Genomic DNA, 25,445 nt, shown 5'->3' with positions numbered 1-25,445 from the left:
CAGCTCCCGGCGCGGCCCGGTCATCCCGCCTCCATATGCTCCGCCACCGCCGCCCGGGCCTCCCTCAGCCCTCCCGCAGCTCTGCATTCCACGCTGCGGCAGCCGCAGCCTCGCCGCCTAGGCAGTCCACACCCCTCCCCTCGGGCTGGCGCAGCCACTCGAGCCAGGAGCCCGCGCCCCCTTGGGGGCCTCCGCTGGGCGCGCCGGCCGGACCCCGCCCGGCTTGGCCGCCGGCTGGGGCTGAGGCTCGGGCAGGGCGGGGGCGGGGAGTGGAGGGCGTGTGCGCGCGCGTGTGCCGGGGCGGGGGGGGGGGCCAGGCCGCCATATTGGATCCGGACTCGTCCGCAAGCCTCCGCTTGTGTGCGGCGGGACTGGAGGAGCCTCGCGGAGCCCAGGGCGCGAGCGCGAGAGGAGAGGGAAGGCGGGGGAGGGCTGGAAGGGAGAGGAAGGGAGTGGTTGGGAGCCGGGCTGCCGCAGCCTCTGGTCTCCTCAGCCGCGGAAGCGACCCCTCCTCCTGCGCCTCGGCCGCCTCCCTCCTCGCTGAGGAAAGATGCCCTTAGCCCAGGGGTGTGAAGAAGGGGGAGAAGTAGCTGCTAGAGCCGCCCGCGCCGCCGCCGCAGCTGCTGCCTCTTGTGTCCTTTGAATTCAGAAAAGCACCCCCCCCGCCTGGGGCGTCGGGAGCCTCCGGCGCGGCGGCCGCGGTGCGGGTGTCGGGGAGACCAGGCTCTCTGCCCGGCGCGGCGCGGCGCGGCTCGGCCCACGAGCGACCACCGACATGGAGTGGGCTCGGGCGGCTAAGTAGCCGCTTCTGCGGAGCCCGGTGCCAGTGCCGCCCGCAGCCCGCCTTCCACCCCCGGCCGCGCCGCCGGTCAGGCCCTAGGGTGAAGCCGGGAGGAAAATGAAGAGTTTTCACCGGAATCCGTTGAAAATAGGACTGACTGCAAAGCCTTAAGGAAAGAAGGACCTCGGGAGGAGAAACGAAAAGCCGCCTCCGGGCAAGACTTGGCGTGCTCCGAGCCGAGGGGCTGCTTCAGGGACCTCGCCCCCTCCCTTTCCCGCTGGAGAAATTGTCGCTGATGCATTATCCAAGTGGTGGTTGGGAGGATTTGCAGCAACATTTTTGGTTTTCCCTCCCCCTTCTATGCATTCTGTTTTTTTCCTCCCTTCTCTGTTTTTCTTCTTCCCGGGAAGTGAATTGCTGATGCAAATCGGACTTTATTCATTAATGATGCAACCGGATTCGTTTCAGGATTACGTTGCACGAGTTGAATTTTGAATGAAGGAGAAGAGTTGTTTTTTTTTTTAAAGAAGTGTTGACTCTCTAGTTCGTTGTACTTTTAATTATTTTATTTAAATATACGACTTAATTGTATTCTTTTAAAAATGCATTAAGTATATATTTTATGGTAATTTACCCTCAAAATATATGTATATGGGTGAAATTGAAGACGCTTCAGTTAAGTGAGGTTACTGGTGTGTTGGATGTTTAATTCAGCACCAGCATTGCATGACAGTTGTTTGAATAACAAGTGGTTTATTTTTAAAACCATACCTTTTAAAATTTAGGTTCAGATAATAGTAAAAGTCATCATAATAATTTAAAGGAAAACCAGCAGAAATCGAAGCAAACATGTCTGGAGAAGTGCGTTTGAGGCAGTTGGAGCAGTTTATTTTGGACGGGCCCGCTCAGACCAATGGGCAGTGCTTCAGTGTGGAGACGTTACTGGATATACTCATCTGCCTTTATGATGAATGCAATAATTCTCCATTGAGAAGAGAGAAGAACATTCTCGAATACCTAGAATGGGGTAAGTTTGTAATTTTTAAAGAAACTGTTAATCTTTAGCTGGTCATTATGATTTAATTGGTATAGAGAGTTATGAGTAAACTACTCCGTTGAAAGAAAAAATACAATAAAAAAACAGACACTAGTTATTCAAGATTTTCCGCTGGTTTTTGGTAAATATTTTCCCAGGAGTAAAATTGTGCTGCTCAGTTGTTGCCTTGATTTAAGGCCTAGCTAATGTGGAACTTGGCGATGAAGAACTTATGTTTTTAGGTCAACAGTAAGAGATTTTAAATCAATTCTGTGATGGGCAAAAGTGGATTATTGGTTACAGTTGCCTAATACATGGCACTATAATAGTCCTTCATTTGAAAGGTATTTATTGGTGGAAACATTCAGACTATGGAAATTATTCTCAAAATGGGAGGAGATATTAAAATATCTGTGTTTGCCTTAGGTCAGCAGAAAGCTGAAGGTGGTGATCAGTGGGTTTTATTTCATCTCTGCATAGTACAAGGAAAGAAAACTGCTAAACATGGACTTTCCAAAAATTATGTTTGTAAGATTAAATGACATAGTTTAAAAATTTTGTGATAGTAGTTAGAGAATGTTTGGGGGCAGCTTCCACTTGAGAGTTAGATTTTACTCTAAATTTAATTTAAATCTAAACTGGTTAGATTTTTGGCTTCATTCTTCTAAATCTAGATGTGATTTAGAAGACCTACTGTAGTGGAATAGATCAATGATGTGAGCAAACGCTCCATGACCTTCAAGCTTGAAGGCTTGGCTCAAGTTCTTCAGCGTCTGCTGTTATATACAGGGCACACTCTAAGGTCCAGAAGTTCACTGTTGCAATAAGCACGCATCGTCACCCAGATCTGTCTATAGTAGTGGTACGTTGGCTTTTGAAGGATTTTGGCCAAATATGATTCTGTACCTTTGTAATACTAATCATTTTAGTTTGTTCTTATGCTAAGTTCTTATGCTAAAATATCTGTTCCCAAGTAAAACTTTATTTTCCTGAAGTAAAAGTCAAGTGCTGATTGTGTCTTTTTTTTTTTTTTTGGATTTGAAATTTATTCAAAGTTAGTTTCTCAGGTAAACCACTGATACAAGAATGTCTACACGTAATAACTTTAATTATTCAATTTGCCAGTATAAGAAGGTTTCTAGCAACGTGATGTCATAAGGTTTAAAAAAATATGTAAATGTGAATAGAATAACTTTTCAAAACAGACTGCCAGACTCATCCTGGGAATGTAAGAAATCTGAACCATCTTTCAAGTAACTTCTCACTTAAGAGTGAGACAATTTTGGCTTTGGTACTGGTTTTGTGAGTATACGTCTTTTATTTGTTGAATAAAATATTTTGTAAAGCATATGTAGTTTTACATCCCATGTTTCACAAATTGAGAAATTCTGTAGTGTTAATTTTTTTTTTTTTTTAAGACTTAAAGGGTTTTGGTACTTTTAGAGTTGGAACTTGAGTTCTTAAGTTGTGGTTCCTTAATGACACTCTAGTCTGTGATTTTTGTCATTTAGTATTCTTTCCTATCTGCGAAGCTATGGGAGAACTCTATGTACCAGTAGTAAATATAATTTTAAATGATTTATGATAAAGAGAAAACTGTATCCTCCATTGCCTTCTGATTATTAGAGTTTAGGTAAGTAGTTTTATGTTATGAGATATTTCGCTGTATTATCAGAATAATTTATATATATTTTCCATTAAATATGTTTTCTTGGATGTTGTTTCTTATATATGTATAAAAACACCTCATTTATGTATATTTTTATATAAGCCAAATATCAAATAAGTATTTGGCTAAGTATTATTTTTATTAGTATGGAAGCTTGGATAAAGAGTAAAAAGAAAGTTAAGAATGGAAAAGGCTGTCAGGAGTTGCGTAGTGAGTAGTATTTGCTGTCTTTAAGTTATTTGAGAATTTAGGTTAAGAGTGCCAGTCTATTTAAGAATTGAAGTAGATCAGATGTTCTTCATATGAATTGATAACTGCATTTTGGGGAAATGTCCTATTTTATTTTAATTACTTAACAATATGTGAAAATCAGTTAAGACTAAGAATATTTCCAAATTGTGAATTGACCTCAGTTCAGTGTTCTAAACATTATTTTTTGGGACTCTGGTGGAAATTTACAGGGATTGTTGTTGGGGTTAAATTTGGTAATTTAGATTTGCCTTAAATGGTGTAATTTTAAGTTTAATTTTTAATAATTGAAAAAATATTGTCTTTTATTTAAATCTTTAAAAGACTATTTGCAACAGGAACGCAGTATTAATAACAAAAGTTGTTACATATTTGTGTTCGTTATTTATATTAATGAAAGTGTCAGCTAGATGCTACTTATCTTTATGCTGATGATAGATTACTCTTACAGTAGAGTCAGCCAAGATTCTTACCGGCTGTATTCAGCTTCATTTCTATCAATTTCATTTTATTCCTAGTTTTAGTCCATTTTATTTTTATATTGGTACAGTTAATGTTTTGTTCATAGCAGTATCAAAACAATAAGAAAACTGACAATTCAAAGTCAGATATGTTGTTTTTCTTTGACAGCCTTTCTTGCTTTTGGTGCTGATGGCTTGAGGGAGGAAATAAGTGGAAAGAGAAAGAGAGGATTAAGCCAATGATCACTAGAGCAAGGGAATAAAAGTGACTTAAGACTGTAGATCACATTTAAATTTAATAAGATGTATTATTTTTCATTTATAGTAAATAGTATTTGAAAGACTATGTTTTTTTGTCTGCTTAGTTTTAAGTTGTTGAAATGATTATGGTTTGTATGTTTGTGTATACAGTAATAGTCTGGATGTCAGCATAACTCTAGAATAAATTACAGTGGAGTTGTAGAAGTAAAAATAACTTCCACATTGTAAACTAATTTGCTAGTAATGACTGAATTAGTATATCATTCGTTAAATCGGCCACCTCCTACTTTGAAATGGGAAATTGGAATTTTAGGGAATTATTTACCAATTTACTTAATAAATGTAAGATAATATTACTTAATACAAAATAAATATGCAAGGCTGTCTGTACATGGATAACTATTTTGATGCTTTTTGAATTTTGGACTTTGTAACATACAGAAATTATCACTAAATAACTGATTTTATAGCTTATTCAGATTTTGTATATACATAGAAAATAGTCTGTTTAATAAATTTGTACCTATAGCATATCAGCAGGTACTATGCTTTAAGCTTTTCTTTTTATTAGAATAGTTTTAAAGCTGTTCACTTTTTTTTTGACACGAGGGTTAATTAAGTGAGGTGTTGATGGATATGTATCTTTTCTGGGATACTTTTGTTCTTCACATATGCTGTTCCTCATTGTTAGCTTTTCCTGAGTAGAATTTATTAATCAGTCCGAATTATCAAAATGTTCATTTAATACAGATGATTACATTTATTTTATTTAAGTTCTCAACTAGAATAATCAGTAATATTGGTTGGGTACTTGTTTCCTTTATACTAGCCACCTAATATTCTATTCTAGGAATGATAATGAGTAATTACAATTATTTTATCTAGTACAATGCTGGCACATGGTAGAAGTGTGTTCAATAAATGTAATGGCTATTATTATAACATTTCTGTTTGTCTCTCTCTTTTTAAGAGAAATTACACTTAGAGGTAGTTGCCAGATGATACTGGTTACTGGCATTCATGATGGAATAGCATAAGAGTGATGCTGTTGATAAAATTACATCTAGGAAAAATTCCCCATAAAGTAGAGTGAACTTAGGTATAATGAACTAGTGCTGTTAACCCCTAAAGTCTTTGAAATACTTGATGTTCATTAGTAATTTTTTTGTTTTTAGGAACATCACCCTTTTATATTATGTATTGATTTATTTTAGAGACAGGGTTGTATTATAATTGTTTTTAGGAACATTACTCTTTTTATTTTATGTATTGCTTTATTTTAGAGACAGGGTTGTGTTAGTCTGTTCTCGCATTGCTATAAAGAACTACCTAAGACTGAGTAATTTATAGAGAAAAGAGGTTTGATTGGCTCACAGTACCGCAGGCTACAAGGAGGCATGCAGGGGAGGCCTCAGGAAACTTGCAATCATGGTAAAAGGCAAAGGAGAAGCCGACCCCGTCCTGCATGGCTGGAGTGGGAGGAAGAGAGGGAAGGGGGAGATGCTACACGCTTTTAAACAACCAGATCTTGTGAGAACTCACTCACTATCACAAGAACACAAAGGGGAAGTCTGCCCCCATGATCCAGTCACCTCCCGCCAGGTCCTTCCTCCAACACTGGGATTACAGTTTGACATGAGATTTGGGTGACGGCACAAATCCAAACCATGTCAAGGGTCTTACTGTGTTACCTAGGCTGGTCTTGAACTCCTGGGCTCAAGAGATCCTCCCACCTCAGCCTCTTAAAGAGCTGGGATTACAGGCATGCACCACCACACCCAGCTTTTTTAAAAAAGGAATGTATTGCTTCATGAGTGAAAACAGGATGTCAGGATTAACACTTTAGGAATTTTAGACATATTTATTTTATATGGAAATGTAAGGCATACCTTAGTATAGCAGTATATAAAAACAAATAGTGCAGTATGTTGGAAATTTTATGATATGTCCCATAATTCCTAGGACTTGAATACTATTACACAGTAAGCTCAGGCTATTTTAGGATAAAATAATTTAGCTCAAATAAATATTTTATTGTACCTATTCTATGGCAGTCAAAAATTTATTCTCTGACCTTTTTCTCATTTGGTACATTTATTGACAGTATGTTACGTATGTAGCTCATTGTTTTTCTCCTGCTGGTTGTGATAGGTTTTAAAACCAATTACTAAGTCTAACCAGCATTTAAAAAAAATTATAGACTAGAATAGAAAATATAAAGTACATCATTTATAGAAGGAATAAGTATTGTTGTGCTAAACATTGTGTATTTCTGTATTCCTTATTCCCATATTTCTTACTATAGGTTGAGATAAAAATAGTTTGAAATACTTTAGTGTAGGTGCAGCTATGCTATGTTGACTGTTAAACAGTGAAAATATAGACAGTTCATTTTTTCAGAAAGGACACATGATAGATTAGGGACTTACTCAAGAACCTAGTGAAGGGAATGAGTGTAAGGTATGGGCAAGATACAGACTTGGAAATAGATGGGAAGAGGAGACATGGGGGAGGGAGAACAAGAGAATGAGTAGGGAGAGGGAGACAGAGAATGAGAATGAATACTGTGTTCCTGAGTTGCTACTTCAGTCTGACTTGTTGAATGATAGGGTATTTTTTTTTTTATGATTGGGTATTTTTAATTTAAAAGAACTTAATGGGCAGAGGAGTTAATTTCACTCTTTTGTATTTCCTTCAATGGTTTATTGTCTCTTCCTTTGTTTTTTCCCTTTTCTGAGTTTGGGCTAATGGGCGTTGAGTTTGATTGATTGTCAGAGGTATATATGTTTTTGAGTTTGAGTGATAACCACATGACCTATAAACAAAGGTAGTAGTTTCTTGGTTTTAGCTTCTCATCACTTCAGATGAACTCTAGGGTAGATGTAGGTGAGGATTTGCTAGTTCTATCAGATTTTTTCTCATCATTTGTTGCTCAGGAAACTGCCAGTTTTAGGTATCGAGGACCAAGAATTGCTTAGCTCCTTTTGCCCTATCTTGATGAGTCAAGAAGTCTTTGCATAATAATTATTATGAGAGACCATCATGGCTCCCTACAGCCTCAACCTCCTGGGCTCAGGTGATCCTCCTGTCTCAGCTTACCAAGTAGCTGGAGCTACAAGCATGTGCCACCATGCCCAGCTAATTAAAAAATTTTTGTGTGTGTGGAGATGGGGGGAGGGGGTCTTATTATGTTGTCCTGGCTGGTCTCAAACTCCTGGCCTCAAGTGATCCGCCTGCCTTGGGCTTCCAAAGTGTTGGAATTGCAAGTGTGATCATCTGCACTTGGTGTAATTTTTGTTTTTGAATTACCCACACTGTAAGTATGGATTATCCCAGACACAAGTTTTTTGTTGTATATAAAAACTCCTTGGCCGGGTGCGGTGGCTCACGCCTGTAATCCCAGCACTTTGGGAGGCCGAGGCGGGCGGATCACGAGGTCAGGAGATTGAGACCATCCTGGCTAACACGGTGAAACCCCGTCTCTACTAAAAATTCAAAAAAAAAATTAGCCGGGCGCGGTGGCGGGCGCCTGTAGTCCCAGCTACTCAGGAGGCTGAGGCGGGAGAATGGCGTGAACCCAGGAGTCAGAGCTTGCAGTGAGCCGAGATCGCGCCACTGCACTCCAGTCTGGGCGACAGAGCGAGACTCTGTCTCAAAAAAAAAAAAAAAAAAAAAAAAACTCCTTTCCAAATCTGGGGGACTTCCTTTTCTTCTCCATTAATGGTGAGTAGAACTCCAGGATTATTCTTTCTAGCTAGCTTCTACACACTTCCTTCCTATGACTGCCATCTCTTTTTCTAATCAGTACGTAGGGAATGGCTAATCTTCTATTGGCTAGTGTTTCTTTATCTATCACTGTGTGAGAGCAGCACTTTAGCTTTCATGTTAACGGGGCACAAAGACCTGGCTCCCCCTTTCCAATCCCACTGTTTGCCTTTACTCTTCCTCATGGAACTGTTTGCTTCTCTTTTGGGATTAGGGCCTCTTCACTCTAACCTCCCTCCCTAGTTTCAAAGTGTGTTCTGGAAATCCATGGGATATTTAATAGATGCTTGAGCAAGGGGAAAGGTTTATATGAATAAATCAGTTTGGGAAACGATTTTAGACAACATTTAATGTTAAAAATACAGCAGATTATCCTAGAATTTATGAATTTTATCTGACTATGGAATAGGCTTTTTTTCAGAGCGTCTGGAGGATGGCTGGCAACCAGTGTTTCATAGAATACGCTTTGGGAAATGTTCTTCCAGTATAAGGTCATGGTTTTCCTTGTAACTTCCTGAGTAGCAGGGTTAGAAAGAAATTTTGAGAGAAATTTGGGATATTGTGTGGATTGGAGAGAGAATCCAAATCTGAATAGGTTATATTTTACTTAGTGGCTGTGAACTTCATTTTCTGTGTGAAAGTCGTGCACTGAAAGATAAATTTAATCATGGTGAAATAACATGAGTGATGCTGTTGGTAAAATTACATCTAAGAAAAGCACCCTAAAAAGTAGAGTGAAATTTGACATCATAATGAACAACTGCTGTCAACCCCTAAAGTCCTTGAAATTACTGAGAGATCTCTTAATTATGACCTTTTCCTGCTCTAATTAAGCTTACTTTTCTTTATGTGTAGGCATTCACATTAAATACAGAAATTGTCACTTTATTTTTTACAGCTTTCATTACTGTAGATGTTGCAAAACTATTGTCTATCTGAAGAGATTACATTCATTACTTTGTGATTTTTAAGAGGAAAATATCATGGACTCATAGTTTTAAAATCCTGTTACAGTGTTAAGTATTGTTTTTTGCAGTGTAACACATTTTGGCTAGGCCATTGGTTTCAGAGTTTTGGACTAGTGTGGGAACTTTACTACTATTTATTACATCCATGAAGCGCTTGTGTTTCTAGTGCCAGCAACTATTTATATATACTGTTAAGGAAACTAGAAAATATATACTTTTATTAAGGAGAAAACATAATTGGTGCTATTTTGGCATTGTGTGAACAATTAAAACTGTGGTTACTATTAACTTTTGTTCAGAGTTTTTGGGAGGCCAGATAATAATCGTAGAGGACAATCTAGTTTCATTGTTTAAAGACAGCATATAGGGGAATAAAATTAGTTTTCTCGCTTATTTTTTTTTTTTTTTGGTAGAGATAGGGTCTCACTGTGTTGTCCAGGCTGGTCTTGAACTCCTAGCCTCAAGCAATTCTCCGACCTTGGCCTCCCCAAAGTGCTGGGATTACAGATGTGAGCAGCCGCACCTGGCCTTTTTTCTTTTTTCTGATTTAGATTTATTTTTCTCTTTAACTCTTCCTCACCAGTGCCATTCTTCCCACCCCTGATCTAATTATACTGCAAAGTACTACTTATATGGATGAAAATAATCTTTTGAAAAGATTGTGAATTATTTCAGTCATGTGCAATCATTTGTTAACTTTCAGTTTTATTTCAGATTGCTTAAACGTCACTGTAGGCTTAATCAAAGAAAAAAACACCTTCTGTTTAATTTGGTCTATTCATAGTGATAACACTTAATCCAGTTTCCTTAGAGTTTCCATGGTGAATATCTACAAGTAGAACACCTAACCTGAAATGTTTCTGTTCTAAACCAATATACTGGAAAAGAGCAAGGGGTTTTGGATTAAGACTGACTGCTTTGATTATTAACTGGGTGATTCAGTTATTTAACCTCCCTATGTCTCTTTGTGAAAAATGGACATAAGACTAATAGTTTATTTTTCTAAAAAGTTAAAAGTTGGTTTAGGATTCTTCCTTTTCTGGTGATTTATGGTTGTATTTTGTCAGCTTGCTTCCCATTCTGTTTTTTTTTTTTTTTTGAGACACAGTCTCACTCTGTTGCCCAGGCTGGAGTGCAGTGGCGTGATCTTAGCTCACTGCAGCCTCTACCTCCCGAGGTCAAGCAATTCCTCTGCCTCAGCCTCCCAAGTTAGCTGGGACTACAGGTGCACGCTGCCATGCCTGGCTAATTTTTTTCTTGTATTTTAGTAGACACAAGGTGTCACCATGTTGCCCAGGTTCATCTTGAACTCCTGAACTCAGGCAATCCACCGGGCTAGGTCTCCCAAAGTGCTGGGATTTTAGGCATGAGCCACCATGCCCGTCCTCCCATTCTGCTTTTTAAAATTTCTATTCTACCTAGCCTTATGATAAAGGAATAATTAAAATGCCATTTATTGGTAAATAATAACTGAAATGCATAGCTATACTAATATAAGGATGTAAATAACTATTTTACTATTAACATACATTTGTATCTTACTGATAGTATTTTATCATATTGGGATTGAAGATGCCAATATTTCTGTGTGACTATGCAAAAAAATCTTACAGGATAAGCTTTTTGCATTGGAACATTTTGTTGTTATATAATTATTCTTCAGTAAATATCAAGTTAATGCTCATTCGTCCACCAACAACAAATATGAGATGACTAATTACATTTTATTTTTATATTTATATATCTCCAATCTGCACATCAGTGGTAGAGTTCTGGACCTCAACGCAGAGGGTTAAAATCATCATGAAAAATTATTGATGTGTTGTTCATTTAGGACTTTTTATGTATTGAAGATTATGCAGCACCCGTAAATGTATTTGTGACCTGACAGTACATCACAAACATGTGGTGTGGTATGTAGAAACTTAATGTACGCTAGTGTTTCCTAAATTATATTTCTAGAGATATAAATGAATATTCTGAAAATTAAGAGTTCAGTGGCTGTGTAAGATTGGAAAATAGTGCTTTTTGTATGCCTCTTTGGATATTACAAAGCACATTATCATAGAAAAAGTTTCAAAAAGTTTGGTGTAGAAACCATTTAAACTTTGTTTTACCTAGAATTTGCCTGAGTAATTTAACATTGGAACTCCTTATGAAGAACAGCTGACAGATTTTGGGAAATGCTGGTATATACTTAACCGTAGGTAGTGTGAGAGCCTTTAAACTGGTTGTGTGACAGAAAGTGGTTAATAAATTCTTCTAACACATAAATTGTCACAATTTATATCAATTTCCAAACAAAGGCAAAGGTTTGAAGGTTTGCCTTTATCCTTTCCATATTTTTTAGCGTATCTGTTTATGTCATCTAAGCAATATTAAGTTGGTGTGGAGTTTTGCATGGGGTGTATATATCTTTACAAAGAAAGGGCAGTGAGACTTGATACATGACTTCGAGGAGTTTATATGTGCAATTCTTGGTTTGCAAAGATGCACCTGCTAACCTAGTGATTTTGTTTTTTTCCAGTAAAACTTTATTATGTTCTAATCCAGTTACCTCTCTAACCATTGGTACAGAATTTGGGATTGATATTGTCATGGCTGTGAAATAGAACAATGCTAATTAGATTTTATGAAAGTTTTGTAAAAGTATAGTTATCTTGCTACAGCAAGAATCCCATCCTTAAGTATCATCGTTTACTTAGAGTGGCTAATGCAATGCCCCAAGTTGACTCAGATACTAATAAAAGCACTCAAGCATCTACTTAGAAGTGGTATGCCCTGAGATTTAAAAAATACTTGTTTGAAAAGATTAGGAAAAGCCCCCGCTATGAAACAGTGACTAAAGCCCCTTTTTGAGATTGTATTGCTAGCTACCTATAATCTTGCCCTGAGCTAAAAGCATAACTAACAAACATTTAACAACAGACTAAGTTCAGGTATGTAGTGAAGCTGACATATGATATCATAAAGCTTTTCCATACTCTCTACTTATAGAGATTCTCCTAGAGTTTATGGTTAAAACTACAATAATATTTTCAGGTCTACTGTAGTATCTGTTTCTGCCTTTTTGCTGCATGTGTTTGTAATGTGTTACCCATTTCTGACTAATACATGCTAAGTTGACAGTTTCTTCTAAGAGTCCTTTGCTGTGTTATGTTGCTTGAGGCTGTGATTAAGTGTGATCATCATATTTGTCTCTTTTGCCTATGTACCTCTGGTAATCCCAGTTAAGTGTAGTAGCTCATGAGTTCTGGTTTTATTCAACCTCTGTGTGCATCTGGCTCAGTTGACTTCTCTGTATTAAACATGTACAAATGGGTTACGTTCCTGGATCTTACCTTATTAATCATGTTTGTTTTTCCATTAATTGCTAAGCAATAACAACTTCCTTATTACATGTACCTCTAACCTGAAAATATTGTGAATTCTGCACATCCAGGACCTTTGTAGAAGGAAGCAAAAAAAAAAAAAAAACACTTAGAACATGATCCTTTGATCATGTCAACATCCTGCTTAATATACTTCAGTGACTACTGAAAGCTTTCAGAATGACATTTGAACTCCTCTTTAGCATGCCATACAGAATTTTTAATATGATCCTGTTTACTTCTCTTTTTCTTCACTTTATTATTTATTTAGTTTTTTGAGATGGAGTCTCGCTCTGTCACCCAGGCTGGAGTGCAATGGCAACGATCTTGGCTCACTGCAGCTTCCGCCTTCTGGGTTCAAGTGATTCTCCCGCCTCAGCCTCCCGAGTAGCTGGGATTATAGGCATCCACCACCATGCCTGGCCAATTTTTGTATTTTTAGTAGAGATGGGGTTTCACTATGTTGGCCAGGCTGGTCTCAAACTCCTGACCTCGGGTTATCCACCCACGTTGGCCTCCCAAAGTGCTGGGATTACAGGCGTGAGCCACCACTCCCGGCAGATGCTATGATATTTTAATGGCTGAAAAAGTGGTGTCAAATTTGATGATGGTGATGAAGAAAATAATTTTCATAATCCTTGAAGTATATGAACTTCGTTGAAAGAGAATGAAGTCAGCTTAATAAGAATGACATCTAAAGGTATGAGAGGACCTAGTAATCCTTGAAAGACCAACCTTAAGAGACTTCTCTGACAGCAAGAAAAATGAAAGAGTAAACAACAAGAAATGAAAAGGAGGTTTCTTGAGACAACAAACCACAATGCAGACATTATACAAATGTGAGTTACTTTTATCCTATCCATTTTGGGATTAATGTAAAGAATAAGAGTAATCTATAAAGAGTAATGGATTTAAGATAAAAAAAAGTTTGCCTCAGCTTCCCAAAGTGCTGGGATTACAGGCGTGAGCCACCGTGCCTGGCTTTTTCTTCACTTAAAAAAATTTTGAAATAATCTCGAGTTTACAGAAACGTTGCAAGTATAGTATAATTTTTTTCCTCTGGAACCATTTGAGAGTAAGTAGCCTACCTAATGCTCTGTCATCCCCATATATTTTCTGCATTCTTCTACCTAACCACAATGCAACTATTAAAATGAAGAAATTAACATTGGTGTATATTGTCATCTAATCTTTAGGGCTGAATTGTTTAGGAAGGAGAAGGGAATGGCCACCTATTATGTATGTATGTGTGTATGTGCAATTTTATGTTTATTTTCCACTGTCATCTTAAAAATTATTTAAAGTTCTTTAAGAAATTTACCTATAGTAAAATTCACTTATTTTGGTGTGTATATTGTGAGTTTTAACAAATGTAAAGTCATGTGACCACTACCATAGTCAAGGTACAGAGCAGTTCCATCATCCCTAAAATTCTCTTGTGCTATTCTTTTGTCCCACACTCATCTTTTACTCCAGCTATAAATGAATTCGACTCTTTTACTAATTAAACCATAACTTTGATTATTCATGACTTTTCACATATTGGTTAAATTGTTTGGAAACTCCTCTTTCACTGCACCCCATAGGAGACATTTGGTAATGTAGGTTGAATGAATTATGCCGTTACACTTGTTATATGCAGGGCTAAAAGCAGTAGCTCTAATCTTGAAACATTGTATGAAACTCATATTTTTAATGCCAGGGACTTGTTTCTTCTTTGATTTACCCTATTTTATTTCAAAGTAATTTTTTCCTTTTAAAATTATTTAATAATCAGAAATAGTGATAATAAAAATTCAAAAGTGATTTTTGTGTTTTTCTTTTTTTCTTTTTTTTTTGAGACAGAATCTTGCTTTGTTGCCCAGGCTGGAGTGCAGTGGTGTGATCTGGGCTCACTGCAACCTCTACCTCCTGGGTTTAAGAAATTCTTCTGCCTCAGCCTCCTGAGTAGCTGGGACTGCAGACATGTGCTACTATGCCTGGCTAATTTTTGTATTTTTTTGTAGAGGGGGTATCGCCGTGTTGACCAGGCTGGCCTGGAACTCCTGGCCTCAAGTGATCCGCCCACCTCGGCTTCCCAAAGTGCCAGGATTACCAGCGTGATTACAGGCGCCACCACATGTAGTCAAAAGTGATTTCTTATATGAGCAGTCATTTATTATCCCCTAGCAGTTGGCAGTTTGTAAACAAGTACTTCATGGTGGTGAGGTAAGGAGAAGAGGGTGCTGCTATTTAAAAGAATGAGGTAAAATGCAGATAATCTCAAATTTTTCAAGGTAAAAGTTCTTAGATTAACTCTGCATTTAACTTTATTTGCACAATGTCCATCACAAACTTTAGAGTCTGGTGATGATGGATTGAGCATACAAATATAACTTCATTTCCTTCTGCAATTCACTAACACTATAATAAAATAATTTTTTTAAAGAGTCATAAACCTTTAAGGATGATAAGAGTGGTAGAAGAGACTATAGAAACAAAATTTTGGAAGCTGAAAAGCAGGTAGATGAGTGGTAATGGCTTAGGAGATCTGAGAAAGTCAAATTCCAAATTAGTGGTGAAAGCTGAGGACCTGTTCAGTTTACTTGGCAGAATCTTCAGAAGTTTTAGAAATTGCTATCTTTAGGAACCTCTGGAAGTTGAGGTATGGGTAGGGCTAAAGCACAGAGGATTGATTGAGGCTGGTTTAGAAGCAGTAGAAACTCTAGAGCAATTCCCCTGTTGAGTGTGCCATTGGGTTACTTTATCCCTCTCCTCAAACAAATGTTGGATGTTCTTAGTACAACAGAGGTTTTCTGGATTGGGCAACATAGGCATAGTTTATGGTGGACATTTCATATTGAAAATAAGGAGATTAAGTAAATTTGTATTCACTTCTGCTCCCAGAATGCTGGCAACTAGGCCTTTATCACAAAGACAGGAGATTAGAAGAGTCTTGTCTGGAGAATCTGACTCTCCCCAAGAAGAAAGAACTTAGAGATGGAGATATCAGAGGCTTCTCAGTAAAGGGCTCAGGCAGTCACACTACAGTGAGATTTGTTATCAGGGGGTTTCACCCAAGGATTTGGAGCTTCACATCATGTTTTAGTTCTCATAATTAAATATGAATGGAAAATAGAATTGCCAGACATCTGAGGATCCTCAAAGCCTCTATAGGGTACAGTCCCAAACAAAGAAAGCAACCCACATGAAACATACTTTTCAGGGAAAGCATAACTTCGAAAAAAAAAAAAACCCAAAAAAACCAAATCACATAAAACTATCAGTATTTTCCAGAGATGAGAGAAAATACTGCAATCATGAAGTCAGGATGCCATAAAAAGGAGCAAAAGAGAATGCAAAAAGTTCTTTGAAATTCTTATGATAGCTAAAATGGAAACCTCAGTACAAGATTGGAAAGTAGAAAAGTGGAGCAAAAAGCCACAGAGAAATAGAAAAGAGGAGATAGAGGAGAAAATTAGAGGACCAATTGAGGAGGCCTGAATAATAATCTGATGAATGATAGGAATTCTAAAAGAGCACTTTGATAGAACAGAGGGGAAAAAAATCATCAATACAAGAAAATGTTGTAGAACCAAAGGACACGAGTTCCTAGGTAGAAGGGGCCTACCAAATACCCAGGTCAGTGGATGAAAATAGATTCGCATCAAGGTTCAGAACCAATATATTTTGCAACTGCCAAAACTCTGGGGACAAACAAGAGACCCCAAAAGGTTCCAAAGAGTGTGAATACAAAGGATAAGAATGAGAAACGCTTTGGCCTTTTCAGCAGCAACTCTAGAAGCTAGAAGACAGTGTTCATATTTTGAAGGAAAACAGTTTCTAAACTGAAATTCTATATCCAGACAAATTCTTAAGTATGAGGGTGGGATAAGGACATTTTTAGGCATGAAGGTGTTAAAAATTCTGTAACCTGTGGGCTACAAATGGTTTACTTAGGATAAGGAGCTTCCCAGGATGTGGGACTTCTACTAAAACCAGCAAAGTCTTAGGCAAACTGGAATGAGTTGATTGCCTTAGCTGCAACTAGGTAAAGGAGTGAATGAAGATGAGGAAGTAACAGGATATAGGAAGCAGGAGATGCAATGCAGGAGAGAGTAGAAAGGATTTCCTAAGACTGTAATGAAGGGAGAATACAAAATGACAACTTTGCACCAAGCATAGAGGTGAACCATAACAGACAGGATGCAGTTCAGAAGGTTTCAGGACAGACTTAAGTATCTGATATGGATGAACATCTTGAGAGGAGATTTGGAAATCTGGGGAGGGTTTAAGGTTGCTTAGGAAATGAAGCAAATGAGAAAACAATAAGAAAAATAGAAATTAGGAAAGGAAAAGTAATAACATATGGTTATAGTAATGGAAACACTTAATATTTATCTAACTAAAATTATGCTGTAACCATATTGGGAGGATGGTATGGAAAGGGAATTTTTTTTTGGTGGAAGTGATAGTAGGTACGGGGTGTAATGTTTTTCCTAAATCTTAAGTGATGATTGAATGTGTATTTATGAATAACTGATAAAAATGAAAATTTTAAAAACAGCTGTAGTTTTTACAGAATTAAAAAGTCTAAATCCGGCTGGGCACAGTGGCTCATGCCTGTAATCCCAGCATTTTGGGAGGCCGAGGTGGGCAGATCACGAGGTCAAGAGATTGAGACCATCCTAGCCAACATAGTGAAACCCTGTCTGTACTAAAAATACAAAAATTAGCTGAGCATGGTGGCACATGCCTGTAGTCCCAGCTACCCTGGAGGCTGAGGCAGGAGAATCGCTTGAACCCAGGAGGCAGAGGTTGCAGTAAGCCGAGATCGCGCCACCGCACTCTAGCTTGGCGACAGTGAGACTTCATCTCCAAAAAAAAAAAAAAAAAAAAAAAAGTCTACATCCTTTACTCCTACTTCACTGATCTTATTTTCAAACTTGTGTTTTTCTTTTTGAGGTATTTCTAAGTCCTGTAATCGAGGAGCTCAAAACTGGATAGAGGGAATGGGAAATTTGTGTTAGAATTTATGAGTATATTCTTTGAGCAGATCAGTCTTTTTCTTCTTCAGTTATTTCTCTCTTCTTATGATGGCAATTTATAGTCTTTGTCTTAGGAGTTTAGTTGATTCCTGAAAAACCTATGTAGGTTAAATTCATTAGTGATACACAGATACTTCTGTGAACACACAGCAAAAGAACGCTAACAGAGCAGTGAAGACAAATCACACAAATGATGTAAATGACGCAAATGATGGATATGATTATTATTTCTTAAAACTGAGGAGCTGCCAGGTGCTATGAGGAGGCATCAGAATACGTGTCAACTATACAACTGCAAAGGTAGCTTTGGTTTAGCAGCGCTTACCCGCTCTTCTGAAGTTCAAGTTGATACTTGTAAATGCAAAGAAATGCCATGTGTGCATGTGTGTAAATTCTCATAGCTTTTGGAGTACAAGAGGTTTTTGGTTACATGGATGAATTGTATAGTGGTGAAGTCCAAGATTTTAGTACACTCGTCACCTGAGTACTGTACATTTTACCCAATATATAGTTTTTTATCCCTTACCCCCTTTCCTCCTTCTCCCTTCTGAGTCTCCAACTCCATTATACTACTCTGTCTGCCTTTGTGTACCCATAGCTTAGCTCCCACTTACAAGTGAGAACATACAGTATTTGGTTTTCCATTCCTGAGTTACTTCACTTAGAATAATGGCCTCCAGCTCCATCCAAGTTGTTGCAAAGGACATTATTTTGTTCTTTTTATGGCTGAGTAGTATTCCATGGTATGTGTGTATATATATACCATATATTCTTTATCCATACATTGGTTGATGGGCACTTAGGTTGGTTCCATATCTTTACAATTGTGAATTGTGTTGCAATAAACGTATGTGTGCAGGTGTGTTTTTGATGTAATGACTTATTTTCCTTTGAGTAGATACCCAGCAGTGGGATTGCTGGATCAAGTGGTAGATACACTTTTAGTTCTTTAAAAAATCTCCATACAGTTTTCCATAGAGGTTGTACTAACTTACATTCCCAGTAGCAGTGTATAAGTGTTCGCTTTTCACCACATCCACAGCAACATCTATTGTTTTTGACTTTTTAATAATGAGAGGTGCCTTATATTAAATGAAATTCCTCTTGTAATGAATTTCAACTTCTCCTAGAGAAAATCCCTTGAACATCTAAAGAATTGACCAGCTCTTCCCTACATGTCTGTTTTAGGGCAAGGTTAAGAGAAGTTTGTTTCAGGGGATTGCTGAACTGTAGGAGTCTGAGAAAACTGGTCCGCTTTCTAACTACTCCTGAGTCAGGTTTTCAGAGGACTAGAGTGACGTCTTTATTTACTTTGACATTATGACTCTTTACATTCAGATGCATATTGAAAAACACACCCCAAAGAAATTATTATTGAATTATGTAATACTTTGCTTCCTTGTATGAGAAATCATTCTGTTTAGTTTGTTGACTACTTCTGTTGCTCAAGGTCGTTTTTATTTTCCTTATTTTGTTCGTGATTGCATACCTAAAAATTTATCTTGCATTTTATCTAAAGGGAAAAACATCAAAATAGTAGCAAAGCCATAAAAAATTTACATGCTAAATCTGTAATCATTTTAGTTTCTAAATTTAATGTCTTTGCTGAGAATCAATAGAATTTAAAGCAGATATTAATCAGTGTATCTAGATAACATTATGTATTTACAGCTTAAAATAGGGTTAGGATGAAATATTTATGACAGTTTAGTATATTTTGTTTTCAATTAGGTGTATTACTAAAAAACATGTAAACCATTCCATTTAAAAAAAGAAGTAAAAGGAGATGATGTAATATAACTAGTATTTGGAAATGACAAAGGAATTTTCCCTCCAGCTGTAGAAGTATTTCCTTTGCAACAGTGTTTCTCATTTATGTTTCAGTTCTCAGATATACAAAGATGATTTCTGTGAGAGGGCATTAGTTTTTTAACAGACAATTAAATTCAGTTTTTGAAAACCCTAATTGTTTAGTGTTCATCAACCCTAAGAATTTTTACATAAAGCTGCTTAAATATTAGTTAAAAAGTCAAGTTTCATTTTCTTTCCAAAATTCTCTGCACATGGCTCAAACTGTATTTGAGTCTGAATTTCTTTTGAAAATCCAGTAAGCTTTATGAAGAAATGCCGAGAAAATGTTTAGTTCAAATTTACTCTTCTTTCATAGAATGACTTTCACTTTAACTGTTTCACTTGATTTCTATTTATGCTACTCTACAGCTGTCCATTTGTGAAAGTTACCAGCCTCTAGAATGTAAAGAGCTATATATGATTCTATTCTAGCATATTGAGGTGAAGTTATAGATGACCAGTGTGTTTTGTTCAGCTTAGTTTTGATTAATTTTCCTTTTTTATGGATATTGAATTATCTTTATAATTCAGTGAAAAGGCGGTGTTTGAGATATTTCATGTGCTTTCTTCTCTGTAAAGTTCTCAGTTTTTGTCATTGAAACCTATAAGCCACTGAGCTGCTGCTGTCTGTATCTGCTTCTGCCAGATAGTCCTTGGCTTTCATTTGCCAGAATGCAGCAAGCTTTTTGTTATATAGCTTCAAATGGCTTTTTTCCTTAAAAGAAGCATGTTTTTGCTGGAGAAGTATGAATCTGTATTACCAGTTGATTATAAAGGACAAAACTCTGGGACAGCCAAATGGAGGTGATGCATAGGGCAAGGTTTAGGGTGAGGGAGTAGAGGGGGAGGATTTCCATGCCCTCCTTAATTTTCTTCTGAGTTTTTAGGTTATAGCACCAACATACCAATGACACTAGCTTGTTTATATACATGTTTAGCCAAATTATGAAAAGTAAAAGGAACTATTTTCCTGAGGATATTATTACAAAAAAATGCCTCAAGTTGAGTAAGGGCAATTATAATAGTGGTTGAATTTCTGGTACTATTTTGTCATAATTTCACTTGTTTTTTATGTGTTTGTGTGTGTATATTTCTTGGATGTGCTTTAACTGTTGCTTGTCTTCAGTACCTTGGCAATATATATGAATTTGGAATTGTGGCACAACTCTGGGGAGGGAGGTATTCTGGAAAATGCCATATGTGTGAAATTTTTACCTACTACACTGAGAAAGAGAGAAAGATTTTTTTTGAGACAGATTAAAAAAACATTGTATATAGTCACACTGCTTTTTCTCACTCTGCTTTCTTTTGGTGTACGTATATATTTATGTATATATATGTGTGTGTGTATATATATATACACACACATAAAACAAAATTTGCCATTTTAGCCACTTTATATTATTCGGTGGTGTCAATTGCATTTCAAAATGTATAACATCACCACTATTTCAAAAACCTTTTCATCAACTCAAGCAGAAGCTCTGTATCCATTAACCAACAACTCTGCATTCTCTCCTTCCCCCAATTTCTGGTAACTTCTGATCTACTTTCTGTCTCTCTGAATTTCTACATATTGTAGATATTTTGTATAAGTGGAATCATTTAATATTATTTTGTGTCTGGCATATTTCATTTAGCATGCTATTCGTAAGGTTCATTCATGTGGCATTATGTGTCAGAACTTCATCCCTGTTTATGGCTGAATAATATTCCATTGTATGGCTATACCACATTCTGTTTATCTGTTCATTTGTTGATGGATACTTGCATTGTTTCCACCTTTTGGTTATTATGAATAATGCTGCAGTGAACATTGGCATACAAGTATCTGTTTGAGTCCCTATTTTTAACTCTTTTGCATATATGCTTAGGAGTGATATTTCTGGGTCATATAGTAATTCTATGTTTAACTTTTTGAGGAACTGCCAAACTGTTTTTCAAAGCAGTGGTACCGTCATACATTCCCACCAGCAATGTATGAAGGTTCAATTTTGCTACATGCTTGCCAACATTTGGTACTTTCTGTTTTTTGATTAGTCATTTTAGTAGGTATGAAGTGGTAGGTGGTTCATTGTGGCTTTGATCTACTTCCTTAATAATTACTGATGACGAGCAGCTTTTCATGTGCTTATTGGCAATTTGTATATCTTCTTCGGAGAAATGTCTGATTAACCCTTTGCCCACTTTAAAAGATAGACTATTTTTAGAAAAGTTTTAGGTTCACAGTGAAATTGAGCAGAAGGTATAGAAATTTCTTAGTTTTCCAGCCTCCCCATATGCATAGTCTCGCCTATTCTTTGTCTATTTAAAAATTGCATTTATCTTTTGCTGTTGTTAGAGTTCTTCATACATTCTGGATATTCTTTGTCATGTATATTATTTACACATATTTTCTCCCATTCTGTAGGTTGCTTTTTCACTTTCTTGATAATGTGCATTAATGATATACAAATTTTTCATTTTGATGAAATCCAATTTGTCTGTTTTTTTTTTCTTGTGCTTTTGGTGTGATATTTAAGAATCCATTGCCAAATCCAATGTCATATTGGTTTACCCTTTGCTTTTTTCCAAAAGTTTTTTTTTTTTTTTTCTTTTTTTTGGCGGGGAGAGTCTCTCTCTGTTTCCCAGGCTGGAGTGCAGTGGCACAATGTCGGCTCTCTGCATCCTCCGCCTCCTGAGTTCAAGCGATTTTCCTGCTTCAGCCTCCCAAGTAGCTGGGATTACAGGCATGTGCCACCATGCCCAGCTAATTTTTGTATTTTTAGTAGATGCGGGGTTTCACCATTATGGCCAGGCTGGTCTCGAACTCCTGACCTCAAGTGATCTGCCCACCTCGGCCTCCCAAAGTGCTGGGATTACAAGTGTGAGCCACTATGCCTGGCCTATTTTTTTCCCAAAAGTTTTGTGTTTCACTTCTTATATTTGTTATGAATCCATTTTGAGTTAATTTTTATATATGATTTGAAGTAAGTATCCAACTTCCTTCTTTTCCATGTGGAAATTCCAATTGTTCCAGATTTGCCATATAGAAAAGAGATTATTCTTTCTGTATTGAATGGACTCAGCATCGTTGTGGATGATCAACTGGCCTTAGATGTTTGGATTTTTTTCTAGACTCTCAGTTCTATTCCATTGATCTATATGTTTATCCTTCTGCCAGTACCATACAGCCTGGATTGCTATCGTTTTGTAGTAAGTTTTGAAATTGAAAAGGGTAAGTCCTCTAAACTGTTTTTCCAGGTTATTTTGGCTTTTCTGGGCTCCTTGCAGTTCCATATTATGATGGTTGGCTTTTCCATTTCTGCAGAAAAGGCTGCTGGAATTTTGTTAGGGCTCTTCTTTATTAACAAAACCCAACTGACTGTGTTTTCTAGCTTTATTTCCAGTTAGGTGTGGTCACGTCAGTAGTTCTGGCTGATTGATGTACAAAGTGATGTGTGATGCTTACCAGAAGCTTCATTAAAAGGAAGGCTTTCCCCACTTTATTCCCCTCTGCTGCACAGAACACATGTGATGTTTTCAGAGCTTGGACTGTGATGATGAGGGCCTGAGGGCCATACTCCAAGGATGGCCCAGCAGTGAGCTGGAAGCATCCTGGATTCCTGACAGCTTTGTGAAACTGCCATACCAGCATTGGACCTTCAAATGTCTTTTACTTGAAAGGAAAATATATTTTCATTTTGTTTAAGTTGGGGTTGAGTTTTTTGTTAGAGCTAAACTTAATTTATACACTTTTCCTACTACATTAACTTGTTTATCTCTTCATTGTGTGTACTGTGTGAGGGAGTGAGTAAGATAATATATTACCAGAATTGCTGGAACTATACTTAATTTAAATTTTTTTTTATTTCATGCTGGGCATGGTGTTTCATGCCTGTAATCCCAGCACTTTGGGAGGCTGAGGTGGGTGGATCACTTGAACCTAGGAGTTTGAGACCAGCCTGGGCAACATGGTGAAACCCCATCTCTACAAAAATACAAAAATTAGCCAGATGTGGTGGTGTGCGTCTATAGTCCCAGTTGCCCTGGAGGCTAAGGTGGGAGGATCGCTTGAGCCTGGGCAGTGTAGGTTGTAATAAGCTGAGATCACACCACTGTACCCTAGCCTGGGTGAGAACCTGTATCAAAAAAAAAAAAATTGTATTTCATATATATGTATTGTGAATTTGACTTTAAAATTATTTTTCCTTAGTATGTAATACTAAAACGTTCTTTAACTTAAGTGTAGCCTCAACATTTTTTAAAAAAGCAGAAAAAAATTTTCACTGCTGTAACATAGCAGATTTGTCATTTTTGTGCTAACCCGTTGAATATTTTTTATATACATACTTAGTTTTCTACATAGGAACATTTCTGGTATTTTTATACCTTGCTTTTTTTTTTCACTTAATATGATAAAGTGATCTAGTGCAAGTTAATTAACCTCTTTTTGCTTCAGTTTCTTTCTCTTTAAAAATGGGAATAGTTATTACACATGCTTCATGGGGTTGTTTTGAGCATTAAATAAAATATTGGAGTAAAATGCTAGACTAGTGCCCAACATGTAGTGAATGCCTGGCCCTCAATGAATGTTAGTTATCATTACCATTATTAATATCGTGTGATCTTAAGCTCTTCTTCTATATTATTGTAAAATCTTGATAATTACCCTCTTCAAAGTCTGCTTATTATTTCATTAAATAAATACACAGTTATTTATTAGATACTAGATTTTTTTTTTTTTTTTTTTTGAGATGAAGTCTAGCTCTGTTGCCCAGGCTGGAGTGCAGTGGCGCGATCTCAGCTTACTGCAAGCTCTGCCTCCCGGGTTCATGCCATCCTCCCGCCTCAGCCTCCCGAGTAGCTGGGACTACAGGTGCCTGCCACCACGCCCAGCTAATTTTTTTGTATTTTTAGTAGAGATGGGGTTTCACTGTGTTAGCCAGGATGGTCTTGATCTCCTGACCTTGTGATCCACCCGCCTCAGCCTCCCAAAGTGCTGGGATTACAGGTGTGAGCCACCGCACCTGGCCTAAAATTTTTTTAAACATTTAATTTACTTCCATTTATTTGGTGTTACAAATAATGCTATTATAAACTGATCTGTGATTAAATGTCATTTTATTACAAGCTAGAGACACTTTTAAAAGCAGCATTTATCCCTTATTTTATAAGGTAGTGAAGAAAATGTGAAATAGATTTTGTTTTTCTAAGGCGGAGTTTTGTTCTTGTTCCCCAGGCTGGAGTGCAGTGGCGCCATCTCGGCTCACTGCAACTTCCACCTCCCGGGTTCAGGCGATTCTTCTGCCTCAGACCAGCCTCCCGAGTAGCCATCACGCCCGGCTGATTTTGTATTTTTAGTAGAGATGGGGTTTCTCCATATTGGTTAGGCTGGTCTCAAACTCCCGACCTCAGGTGATCCGTCCACCTCGGCCTCCCCAAAGTGCTGGGATTACAGGCGTGAGCCACTGCACCCAGCAATAGATCTTATCTTTTTTTTTTTTTTTTTTTGATGACTTTGCCATAGTAGCTTTGTATATGAATCTGATGGCAATTGGGATGTAGATATCTTTTGCAATAAATAATAATAGTCACAGATTGTATAACCAGTTCTCATAACACATTATAAGTTCTGTAAGCTTGAGGATTTAGTTTGGTTTAATTCTCTTTTTGTGGTAATTTTTAGAAACTGTAAACATTTAAGTGTTAAAAGGTGATTAAGAATATGCCATAGTCACTATTTTCCAGCATTTATCACTGTTTTTAATTATATATATTTGCAATTATTTGATTATTATTGATCTTCCTTACTAGAGCAGGGACTGTGTCTGTTTTGCTTACCAGCTCTTCCCCAATACCTAACATAAGTGCTTGGTGTATTGTAGGCACTCAATAAATATTTATTTGATTAATGAAAGAATTGGTGAGTGAACAATGGAGTTAAGCAAATAAATAGGGAATAAAATGTTTTGATACAGTTAAATCTCAACATTAAGTCAGTAGCTATGATGAAGAAATAACATC

At 37.4% G+C, this 25,445-nt stretch overlaps 1 protein-coding gene across 19 annotated transcripts in view; it reads left to right on the top strand.

The window, feature by feature from the left end:
* Positions 1-271: 271 nt before the first annotated feature.
* Positions 272-25,445, top strand: part of CDC42BPA (CDC42 binding protein kinase alpha) — a 323,893-nt gene continuing 298,719 nt past the window's right edge. For 18 of the 19 annotated variants that reach the window (XM_055371684.2, XM_055371673.2, XM_055371619.2 and 15 more), the window contains exon 1: positions 290-1,808. In XM_055371684.2, coding sequence (XP_055227659.1) covers positions 1,631-1,808 — 178 coding nt within the window. In that variant the 5' untranslated portion in view covers positions 290-1,630. Of the gene's footprint in view, positions 1,809-25,445 lie in introns of all 19 variants that reach the window. The other variant, XM_055371555.2, reaches the window with a different exon arrangement.

This window comes from Gorilla gorilla, chromosome 1 (assembly GCF_029281585.2).
Source record: "Gorilla gorilla gorilla isolate KB3781 chromosome 1, NHGRI_mGorGor1-v2.1_pri, whole genome shotgun sequence".
In the NCBI taxonomy this organism is placed as follows: Eukaryota; Metazoa; Chordata; class Mammalia; order Primates; family Hominidae; genus Gorilla; species Gorilla gorilla.
Note: the sequence above shows the minus strand (reverse complement) of the source record. Positions and strands in the feature narration are given on the sequence as shown.